At 39.5% G+C, this 12,421-nt stretch overlaps 2 protein-coding genes across 2 annotated transcripts in view; both read left to right on the top strand.

The window, feature by feature from the left end:
* Positions 1 to 4,308, top strand: part of dmrt3a (doublesex and mab-3 related transcription factor 3a) — a 9,278-nt gene extending 4,970 nt beyond the window's left edge. Inside the window, 1 exon segment of the mRNA XM_035658291.1 lies at positions 4,063 to 4,308. Within this exon segment, the coding sequence (XP_035514184.1) occupies positions 4,063 to 4,308 (246 nt within the window).
* Positions 4,309 to 6,790: 2,482 nt separating this feature from the next.
* dmrt2a (doublesex and mab-3 related transcription factor 2a) lies at positions 6,791 to 11,926 on the top strand. The gene is given in 5 exon segments (XM_035658976.1): positions 6,791 to 6,994; positions 7,757 to 8,045; positions 8,048 to 8,172; positions 9,991 to 10,093; positions 10,535 to 11,926. Coding segments are annotated over 4 exon segments (1,575 nt in total). The 5' UTR covers positions 6,791 to 6,994; positions 7,757 to 7,801; the 3' UTR covers positions 11,638 to 11,926.
* The last annotated feature ends 495 nt before the right edge of the window (positions 11,927 to 12,421 follow it).

Genomic DNA, 12,421 nt, shown 5'->3' on the forward strand with positions numbered 1-12,421 from the left:
AGTCAGCCAGCGGCTCAGTTAACTCCTGATACATTGATGACACAAGCAGATACACTCTGCTGAAATCCCCACAACTTACTTAACTGGGGACTTATTTAGATGTTCTGATTCCTTTAGTGCTTAAAGTCCTCTAAGTAAAGGGCTTATTAGTAATTAATAATAATTAGTTACTATTTCTATTAATAATTATTAATGTAATTGTGTTTCTACACTCTATCAGTGATTTATTTAACCAGGCTTTATCAGTTAGTTCATGAAAAGTTTTCCCATTTCTTGCTGCAAATGCCCAGAGCCGTCTATTTAACTTTCACTTAAAATACAGATTTGTACAATCAGAACTTAATATTTAAAATATAAAAGTTTGCTAACTCTGTTCACCCCCTAATATTTAGATTCACTGACTTTGCATCACATTATGAGACACTGTTTCAGTCGACTTTAAATGGTGTGTGTGTGTGTGTAGTAGCAATACCACAGTGTAGAAATACTGTTACAGGTAAAATTTCTGTATTCGAAATATTACTATAAGTGAAAGAACACAAGTATTAACATCAAAATATGCTTAAAGTACTAAAAGTAAAAGTATTCATTATACAGAATGGTCCAGTTCAGAACAATGTATATTACTAGTTTATAATTATTAATTATAATTATAATTATCCTAATCTATAATATTACAACACAAGTTATGTGTTGTTTTATATTATTAATCTGAATCTGCAAAGTAACTTTACTCTACTAAAATGTATTTTATAACTCAAAAGTACAATATTTGTAATGTTAGAATTGTGATGGAGCAGAAATATAAAGTAGTAGAAAATGCAAAGACTCAAGTATAATTTAAGGTAGTTAAGTACAGTACTTTCCATCATGGCCACAACAAACGCCAGAATCTTTATCTTGCAGTCTGCAGCACTAACAGTTTTTCTCCTTTGGTTTAAACTTGTCAAATGCTGCCATCTAGTGGTGAAATTCATCCATATCATGTTTATGTCACATACTGCTATATATACATATATATCAGACAAACAAGAAAAATCCTCATAAAGAGGGTTTTAGAATTCATGTTGTGTTTTTATGACTGGATTTTTAATTTTTTTTTCTCCTTTTATTCCTAAACCTTGCTCAAAGGCACCTCAGCAGTTCTTCCTGAGGGTAAAATCTTTTATTTTATCACTCTTTCTACATTTCTCCCAGACCAACGGCTTTAAAGCAGAAACTGTGTTTGTATTTAACTTTGTAATTAAAGTTTCTATATATGCTGTTTATGCTGTTTGCTTCACTCAAGATAAAGCTGACCACGTTTACCTGCTCCAGTCTGCCACCCAGTGGGCACAATTGTATATTTTCTGTCATCTTGGGGCCTACAGTGTAAGTGTATAGCACTGAGAGCTGAAAGGATCAGTTATTAATTGATTACTGATTGACAGAAAATAAATGGCAGCAATTTTGAAGATAAGTTATAAATTAAATTGTTTCACAAACTGCTTCATTTTCATTATTTTAATTTATTATAAATAATTCTGGTCAAAACAATAATTTTACAAACTAAACAATCAATCAAATCGATTTTGAGACAATAATCAGTGGATTAACCCAAAATGAAACATTTTGTTGCAGACCTATAGAAGATAGTTCACAACTAGCTCCATCGTAACCAACTACAACTGTAAAATCCTGCTCCCATATTAATGTATAAGTAATTATAATCTAATGATATAATATATAACTGTATAATACTTTAAGTCAATTTTCCTTTTACTTAAGTAACATTTTCAAAGCAGGACTTGTACTAGTAACAGAGTATTTTTACAGTGTGGTATTAGTACTTAAGCAAAGCATCTGAATACTTCCTCCACAGCTGAAAGACACGTCCTCCTGTTTGTTGCACGTTAGCCATGAGAGGTCGAGGTGTCAGACTCCTTCAGACAGAGACAAATGTTGTCCCGCCTGGTTTTGTATTCAGCTACATGTGTTGTTGGTCCATCAGAGGCTAATTAACATAACAGGATCCCCAGTGATCCCAATCTGCTCTTCTGTCTATACACAGCTCCAGTTACATTTTACGGCCTGCACAGCGGGACACTTCCAACAAGATGCTGTTGTTTCAATCAACCCCAAAAGTAAACTTGACAGCGTGTGAGAAAGTGTCATTATGTGTCTGTGTCTTTCTCCAGGTTGTGCCCATTAAAATATATCATCAGTTCAAGCCTATGTATTGAGTAATTTTCATAGACAACACCCTAAATAAACAGTAAGATAAAGAGCCAGTAATACTACATTTTAGACAGACATGCCATTGTTTTAGAGAATACAAATGAAAGGGTGGAGCTAGGCCTGCAAAGCAAACTACATAATTCATTTAAAAAGTCACAGTGGTATTTTTGTTCTATAATAATCTTACTATCACTATAAATTAAAAAAATGTTATGATGGTTTTTAGAATACTTTGAATATCCTGCACATTAATAGATACTCTTTATTTTCGCATCATAATGCCTGGGATCTATTCAAAGATCTGTGGGAACTTTGAAAAGGTTTTTTTTAAAACAGACATTTTTGGGAAGGCTTAGAACTTCAGTAAGACCTGGAATCAATTCAAGGATTTCAAGACCCTTCTAATGACTAGCAGCTGAATCCATTCAAGGATCCATGAAACATCTCAAGGATCACTTTTAGTAATGTCTGGAACCCCTTTAAAGCTGTGGTTCTGAACCTGGGGTCCCTGAGGGGGTTCTAGGGCAGAAGAAATGGCCAATCAATCAATCTGGGGGTCCTTGACACCAAAATGGTTGAGAACCACTGCCTTAAAGAATCCCCGAATACTCATCCAGAATCCCTTGACAGCCTGAAGACCCCCGCAACTTAATAAAAAAGGCCTGGAATCTATTTAAGGATCCCTGGATCCAGAAAGACTGGAAATGGAATCCATTCAAGGATCCCTCCAAACTTCCAAAAGTTCCCTGGACCCTCACTGAATTCCTTCAGTAATGCCTGGAATCCTTTCAAGTATCCATGGAAACCTGTCCAGGATTCCTGGATTCCCTCAGAGACACTTTTGCCTGGATTCCCCTTAAGGACCCCTGAACCCCTTCAAAGATCCCTGCATCTCTTTCAATGATTCTCAAACCTTTTTATAGAACCTGAAAAAAAAAAAAATATCAAGACCCCTGCAAAGACCACTTATAACACAATAACGTCTGGAACCCCTCCAATCCCCTGAAAACCACCTTGAGGATGTCCAGACCCCTGTAAAGACTGAAACTCGTCCAATAATGCTCAGAACCCCTTGATGGATTCCTAGAAGCTCCTCAAAGATCATTAACCTGACTCTGCCAGAGAGTTTGTTACACAGAACCACCTGTGGTTGGTTGCCATTGTAAACTGCCTGGAAAAGGGCAGACACTTTCAAACTATACTCAGCAGGTGATTGGATGAAGCGTCTGTCTATCACCGTCTATCACAGGTATACTTCAACAAACCATTGAACATATAATTAAACTCTTATTTAAGCCACTTGGGAAAAGAAAGAAATGTTTTCCATTGAGAAAAGCCTTCAGTGCCACTCTTTTCTCTTTTAATTAAGAAATATTTTCCAGTTGTGATATAAGAGATGTGGGCAGCATTTACTCCAACCTCTTTAGTTGCTGACATTGTTGTTTTTGAACACACACACCTAGTGTTGAACAATGCCAGTAGCTCATGCCCTAACCGCCAGTAGCTCCTCATTGGTCTGAACTGCTGTGATTGGACACAAGCTCATAGCCCGAAGCCTTGCATCCCTTGTTGCATAATTTATAAAGTCCAGCTGCCTCGCAAGGTTGAAGGATCATTTCAAATCCCCTTGAAACTAGTTCAAGACTGCCTGGAATCACCTTAAGATTCGCCAGACCCCTGCAAAGACCCAGAAACTCATTCAATAACCTATGGGGTCCATTTACAGACCCATAGGAACTCCTCAAGAATCACAGGAACTGAGGAATACATGTATTCCCTTTTGAAAGACCCTCGGAACGACCTTAAATACTCAACCAACTAAAAGTCCCCCTGAGCCTCTTCTAGATTCCCCAAGACCCTCTGACATGTCCCTGGAATATCCTAAAAGACCCCTGGAAACACGTTCAAGGACCTCTGGAGGGCCCCCTGCCCCACACTGCCCCACACTGCTTGAGCCATAATGGACACAGACAACACATTTCACCTGGAGGGTCCCACTGTGTGCGGATCCTCCTGTCCCACCGTCCAGCCTGCTCTCAACATCAAAGCATTCCTGATGTGGAAACGGCAGCCCGGGGTGGCCGCTCGTAACCTTCGTAATAAATTAAGACGAAGTGGCAAATAAAGCTGCACCTGCAGGCCTGACGTCTTCACCTCCAACACATGGAGGACCCGTTAAGAGACACTGTCCTCATCTGGAGAAAAAAAAAAGAACAGAAAGACATGGAGGGACGAGTTTTAGAAGACAAAAGTAATGGTTTCTGATTAAATTAAAGTCTGCAAATCTGAAAAAAAAACAACTCCAGAGCTAAAATGATTTATTAAAATAAAAAAGAAAGAGGATAAAATTACAAAAAAGCACGCTGTTCAATAGAGGCCTAGATATCATATAAGATTAATAAAAACGACAATCCAATAAACATGTTGTTGTACAAGTAGAGCCCTACTATCATTATTTTTTATTATAGAACAGAAAAGAAACAGGCCTAATATAGTCATGGAAGAACATTATAAGACATTTATAAAAGCCTCGCTGTTGGTCCTGTTCATTACTGTAGGCTATTAGAGACATTATTAAAAAAAGAAGAAACAGCCCAAACGTTACAGTAAAAATCACTACTGACCAGGATACCACACACTATCCCTCATAAGGTTAATAAAGGAATTATTTTCCTTCGTGTCCTTGATATAAAAAGAAATAGAAAGTAGGCTATACGATCTAAAATTAAGACAATAATTTAGATTAAACTGCCACAAAGGCGTCCAGCACTGAGGAGGCTGTAGATTTTAATTTTAATCTATTGCACTGTAGTCTTTATTGTTTTTAGTTTTATTTTTGTTTTTGCGTGAATCAGATTTTCCTGCCGAGCCGGATTCAAGCAGGACAAAAGAGGTAAGCACCCGACCTTTATTTTGAATGGAACAATATTCCTCCTTTTTTTAAAACTGCGCTTTGTTCATTAATTTGACATTACGAGGAGATAAGCGGACAAAGGGTCAAAGTCAACAGAGTATGTTCACGCTACAGTATGTGTATGTGTGCATTGTCCCGCTGTCAGTTCCCATGGAAGTCCGTTGGCACTGAGTAAATGCTGCGATGTCTCTTTTTCTATTCTGAGTCAGGACTTCAGTCAGCAGGCTGCAAACAAACAGCCAAACAGAGAAAGTAAAGTTATCCACATTCCTCTGTTAAAGTCCTGAGAGTGAAAACCACACACACACACACACACACACACACACCTTCCTTGCATAAACTGTAAAAAATATCGAATTTAATAAGGCTATTATTTCATATTTTTAATAGAATTTTAATATTTCTGAGTTATTTATACGTAGCCTTATATAAAAGCAAATTAAAACATTTTTTATGATAGAAAGATTAAAATGTGATAACGTTATTTTATGGGGTTTATATTGAAATATAAGGTTAAAAATAGGATTTTTAGGTATTATTTAGATATTTAGGATTATTATCTATTATAGGTAAGGGTTAATGTTTCTTATAATTGTAAGGGGTTTTGGTTTGGGGCATGGTTTGAAATAAGGGTTAAAGTTAAGGGTTTTTAGGATTTGGGATTTCTAGGGGGGGTTTAAGAAGGGGATACTTGGATTTAGGATGAGTTGAAGGCTGTGTATATTTAAGGTCGGGTTTGTTTTTATATAGGTAATGCTGATGTGGTGTTTTTTTTTCAGGTGTGATTGTTGTGAAAACATTGTAATCATCCGCAGTAGTTCTGGCAGGAGAGGACGAAGGACAGACTGTAACAACCTGCAGGACACATTTGTCACCTGTTGACTTTCTCTGGGGCAGCTCTGTTTAATCTGTGTCAATACAGGCTACTACTACATACACTGTATGCATGATGTGCTTATTATCACTGCTAATAGGGACTTACAGTAGGCCTATGGCTAGTGACCTTGGTCTTTGTTTTTTTACATTGCTGGTGTCACTAATACCTTAATAATAGACTGTTTTTCAAGAGATTTGCATACTGATACGGAATATCCTATTTATTTAAGCAGTTTTTAATGAGCTATATTGGTGCCTTTGTAAAGGGGATCCTTAGCCTATTTCAGCAATTTTTGGATTCAGGTGAATGAATTGAAAATAAATATGTTGGATTATGAAATACTTGGACATTTTGAAAAGGGCACTGTAGGCCTGTGTTTCCCCCTCAATGTAATATGAGTTAGGGTCTAATTTACCTGTTGGCAGGTGTTGTTCTGTTTGTTCTGGTTGTTCAGTAATAAATCAGCAGCCTCATTAATACAATAAGTAAAAACAGTTTCCTCTCCGGTTGTAAACTAAAAAAAGATTCATTATGTTCATCCACAGACAAAGGAGCCATGAGTGTATTCACTGCTGCTGTTTTGAACTAATCAGGAAATATAGGAACCGAAAAAGGGAACTGTAACTATTGAAAAGTAATGAGATTACTGGTAACCGTTACTAGGATAACGCCCCCCCCTCCCTGTCAGAGTAACTGCTCCTAATCCTATTGGTCGGTGCGTGTTGAGAAGTAGCCAATCAGAGGGCAGAGAGCGCAGACTGGAGCCGCTCATAGGAGTGGCGCTCTGTGTTTCAGCCTCAGAGGAAACTTGGATGTGTTCAGGGCGCTGCACTCACTCATGCACTCAATTAACAGCTAATTACAAGATTATTCAGGAGTCTGGACTGCGTGTTTGCGATTCATCACCGCAGGCTATTACCACGTGTGCGCCACTTTCACCGCACTGCTGTGAAACTGCGGACACACCGCTGAAACATCCTCTGGAGGTAAATGGAGCTCTTATGTTTTGTGTTAATTTGCAGGTCAGTTTGCGGAAGTTTTGGGAAGACAAAAAAAATGAACTGTGTGCTACTGAACTCTATGAGGTTTGGCCAAATGTATGCATGAAATAACCGATTAAATGCAACTCAACCCGACTGTTAGGCGACATTTCTGGGCTCAGTCAGACGAAGTGTGGTTCGACTATTAATGGACAGATGTGATAAATCATTGGACTGTATGTGTAATGGGCTTTTGGTGTGATTTGTTTCAGGCTTCCAATAATAGGTGTTAATATTTTAATTGAGTTGTAGACTACAGGCAGGTCCTCGGTATAATATTAAATTGCAGGAATTATATTGCTATATGTCCAATATAGATATCTATCGATGGGAGAGTGTAATGATAGGTCTGAGTAAAGCTTTTTTTCTGCTGTGTACTTTCTAGACTTTTCCTCTTTATTTTTATGTAGGCTATATTTTGTAGGTTAATAAAAAATATATCTTTTATCAAAAGAAATGTCATTTATGGTTTTCTTGTTTGTGTGAAAAATGTTTAGTTGATCTTAGATTTAAAAAATAATCTATAATTTACACTCTTATTAAAAGAAGTCAAGCTTGGTTATTGGGCATTAATGGAATAATATGTAAGCTTTATTATTATTATTCCTAAAGTTTTTGGACAGGAGGTGATGTGGAGTGATTTGTATTATTAAAGTACCATATCAACGCCGCCATTAACAGGTCTTAATAAATAATGTTTGTCTCCAGACATAAACTGGGTGAAAAGACAGCCGGCGGAGGACTCGGGCAGACATGTCAGACAACGCCGGTTGCGAGTTTGAAATCGACGTGGAGAGCCTGGAGACGGAGAGCGACGACCTGGCGGACTCCTCCAGCCGCCCCGGCTCCGCGTCTCTCGGCCCCGCCGCCTCCGAGGACGACGGAGACGGCAGCAAGAGCGACGATAAGCCGGGCCCCAGCGGCCTGTGTACGGGGGACCAGAGGAAGCTGAGCCGGACGCCGAAGTGCGCCCGCTGTCGCAACCACGGCGTAGTGTCCTGTTGAAGGGACACAAGCGCTTCTGCCGCTGGAGGGACTGCCAGTGCGCCAACTGCCTGCTGGTGGTGGAGAGACAGCGGGTGATGGCGGCGCAGGTGGCCCTGAGGAGGCAGCAAGCCACGGAGGTAGGCCCGGGGTGTGTGTGTGTGTGTGTAGTGTGTGTGTGTGTGTGTGCCCGTGCTATGTTGCTGCCTTCAAATGGCATTCGTAAACTATAAAGACAGGGTAGTGTTCATGTATTCAAGTGCTTTTATTCAGCCGCTAATCAACAAGACCCCGCACTAAAAGAGATTTAACTTTATTTATTTGAAGCGTAACAAAGTGTATTCAGATTTGAGGTTGTATTAAGAAGCCTCCAGTTTTATTTTCAGACCTCTGGTTGCCCTTTTAAAGTATTTTTTTTTTCTTTTCTTTTGCTGTAGGGATTTCCAGGAGATGTTGATCTTGCCTGTCATAAATCTGCCTTTATTTGCTTTTTGAATCCAGTCCCTCCTATTTGTACAGACTGGGTCAAATTCCTAATTCCTACACAGCAACTGCAGGGGAAAATCCATGCTAAACATGCAAGAATGTCGTTAAAACATAGCTACAGTATATTCCCCAACAAATGGCATAACAATAAATGACATTGTCATTATCATAAGGTGACTGTATATGTATATATGTGAGGCAGGCTTATGGCTCTTCCAACAACACTGAGTGTTTGGTTCCTAGAATGTGACTGAATTTAAGCTTGTTCTTCCAATAAATTATCACCGACTGTAATACTTACTAAAGTAATCTTCATAATTGTCCATGTCTTCATATTGTAGTCAACCTCAAGGGTACAATTTATGGCACTAAGCCTGAAAAGGCGAAAGTTTTTCAGATATCAGTAGAGATAACTGGCGTATTTAGGTAAACGATCTCAGTGAAGAAATCAAAGAGCCTGAGCAGCGGATAGTGTACGGCCTTCTTGTGCCCCTGATATTGAGTGTGACAGAATTACAATCCTGACATGATGACTCTTCCTTCAGCCACCTTTAAGTCACTGTATTGATTTTAAGCATTAGCCACTTAAAGAAATACTGTTTGGTTTTTTCAGCCAAACTTAAACTTCTAATTTTGGATACAGGGTTAGTTTTAGTTTTATTTAATAATGAATGTAGTTATTTAATGTTTACTATTCCCCCCCCCCCCCATTATTTGACTGAATGAACATGGAAAAGTCGATCCCTGAGGGGTTCTTAATGTTAATGTCCCAGCTAGTAAACAGTAATTATTTAATACAATTTAAAAGTTTATTTAAACCACTTATCAGATTCTGATAACACGTGGCTCTCACTGTCTGATCTTTACAAATTTCCCCATTTGTTCTCTTCATAGCAGAATCATACCTATTTGGGGGCTGTGCCTATAATATGTGTGTGTTTTGACTGCGGTGACATTCAAATATTTGAGAACGTCTGCGGTAAAATAATAAACCACGTCAGCTTTGATATTTAAAAGATGGTACCAGATGGACGTTTTTCTGTTTTGTGTGTGTGTGTGTGGGGTGTGATGTGTGACAAGCTATATGTGGTTGTTTCTTGACCAGTCAAGTTGAATGTATAACGTTTATTGCAGTCTGCAGTAGTGCAATCAAGTTTAGTTGTAAAACTGTTCAATGTACTGTAATTGCTTTAATTTTTGTATCTTTAAAATAACATAATTTCTTTAAGATAATTGGTAGGCCTACATCTCATGTTCAGTTGCTAAACATGGTGATCCTGCTTTAACAAATCTTTTAGACAATTTTTATTACTCAAACAGTATCATGACCCATGTTTTAAGCAGATAATTAAGACGTTGGATTATATTATCCACATGTGACTTTACCTGTGACAAATCAGGCACTTTTAAAGGGTCAAGCAAAACATCCTAAGAGCACGTCTTTACTCATTTTTTTTTGTTTTCTCAATCAGGATAAAAAAGGAATATCTGGGAAACAAATTCCAGCAGAGAGAAGGACAATATATCAGCGACATATTCGACCATCCACCATGCTCGCCAAAAGCATCCTCGAAGGTAACAAGGCCATAGATCTGACAAAAAGAAACATGTTTTATTTCTTTGCGTTGGATGTTTCTGATCTTTTTCTGTTTCTCTTGGCTCAACGTCTTTCTCCGTTTAACTCTGATAAAACCTCCGTTTCTCTTGTAGCTTGTCTTGGATTTATATCTTTCATTAAACACCAAACAGTGAGAAGGACTTGTTAACATCTGTAAGCAGTGACTTGATAACAATTTTTGGCATGCAATAAGTTCACTTTTTATCATGTCCAGCACTATCCCAACATACAAAGATTGTTTAATTATTGAGCATGGTTTATATTCATAGTGAAAAACTGCATGTTTGTGGACAAGTGCTGTGGACGTTTCTGCATGCATGCTTGACATCAGCTGTAATCTAAAACACACCGACTGTCATAAACACATTTGAATTAAATGCGGGTTCTTTTGATGACAGGATACCGTCCGGTGCAGTCTGATCCGTTCCTGGCGGCCAATCCGTCCCTCCCCCCACCGCTAAGCGATCGCATGAGGAAGAGAAGGGCCTTTGCTGACAAGGAGCTGGAAACCATCATGCTGGAGCGGGAGTACAAAGAACGAGAGCTGCTGGAGAACAGCCAGGCGGCCACAGCTTCGCTCCTCTTCCCAAACAACATGGTCCACCACGCCGCAGAGTACAACTACAAGACGGCGTACTCACCAGCAGCACAGGCTGAGCCACAGCCCAAAGAGCTGTGCAACTTCCTCGGCCCTAACTGCCTGGATCTGTCCATGCAGTACCCCGCCGGCTCGGCCAACGTGGAGCTCATCTCGTCCAACGTCAGCGTGGCCACCACCTACCGCCACTACCCGCTGCAGCCATCACGAGGCGGCTTCATGATGTGGCCCCGCAGTGCAGCCAACCTGGGTGATGCCCTGCTCTACCAGCAGTGCCTGTTCAATGCCACAGCTGTGCAGAACATGAAGCCCGGTGCGGTGTGGGAGCCTAAGGTAATGCCAGCCGAGAGCCAGCCGCCCGAGCAGGAGGCTGCGGCCGCTATCACTGCTAAACTGGAAGGATCCCGAGCCGCTGCGCTGCAGGACTTGTCAGACCCTCATCGGGTTGATCCCAAGCCCCCCGGTGTCACTCAGGGGGGGCAGAGGGAGTGCTCAGCCTTCTCTCCACCCAAGAGGAGCTTTGGACAATCCTTCCCCAACAACTCTCATTCCCAAAACTCCAGCCAAGTCCTGAACAAGCTGAGCAAGGACAGCAATAAGCTTTCCATGAAACTCAACTCCTTTCACTCCCTCATCCAGCACTCGCTGAGCGAAAAAACGAGCGGCGGGGCCGGGCCGGAGCTCAGGGCTCCATACTGCAAAGAGCTTTTAGAGGAGGCTGCCCGCAAGATCAGGGAGGGCTCCGCCAAGGACATTCAGGCTATTAAAATCACAGACAGGTACGCCAAAGACTTTCTGTCTAAGCCTGTAGGGACCAAGATGGCGTCCAGTGAGTCTTTGTCCTTCTCTGTGGAGGCCATACTGAAGAGACCCACACCTGCTATGAGTCGAGCATTCCATTAATTTCCATTAAGTGTCTTTTCTTGCACTATAAACTTCAGGTTTGTCTCAGTTAGAGGGCATCTCAAGTTGTGGTTTTGGGGTCAAACTAAATCTTAAACACACAGACACTGCTTCAGAAATTAGACCAGCTAGACATTATTTTCTTTCCCACAATGTAATATTTATGTACAGTATATTATATTTTACATGTGCATGTTTAATAACTTTATTGTGTAGAGTATTTAAACATTATCCCAATGTTTTCCTCATGTCAATAAAATTTATAAGACTGAACTGTTACCATAAAAAATCTTGTATTTCATTTTATGCAAAATTTATGACACGTTTAAGTGTGTGCAGGTTTCTGTTTAGGTCAGAAGTTAGTCTGCACACGCTAATAAATAACTGTGGTTTTTACATTCTATAGGTTCACACCAAACAGGGAATATAGGAGTAATTGGAAAACGATTTCAGGTGAGACTTATCTTACACATACCAGCAGATAGAAAATAGTTTATTGTATATTAATTTATCAGAGAGGGGGAGGGGAAAAAAAGCAACCATTTACCAGTCGGGGGAAAAAAAAGGAATTTACCTACTTACTGTTTTTGATTAAATTAGTCACCAAGACTTCAAAGATTGGATCTTATTTTGAAATCTTGAATTTTGACACATTTTGTGAAGAGATTTACAAATAAGTGTGTGTGTGTATGTATATGTATATGTATATGTATATGTATATGTATATGTATATATGTATATATATATATATATATAGAAAAAAATATGTTTTACAGTGTTGTTG

Source organism: Morone saxatilis, unplaced genomic scaffold (assembly GCF_004916995.1).
Source record: "Morone saxatilis isolate NCDOM2014 unplaced genomic scaffold, NCSU_SB_2.0 Contig16, whole genome shotgun sequence".
Classification (NCBI taxonomy): domain Eukaryota; kingdom Metazoa; phylum Chordata; class Actinopteri; family Moronidae; genus Morone; species Morone saxatilis.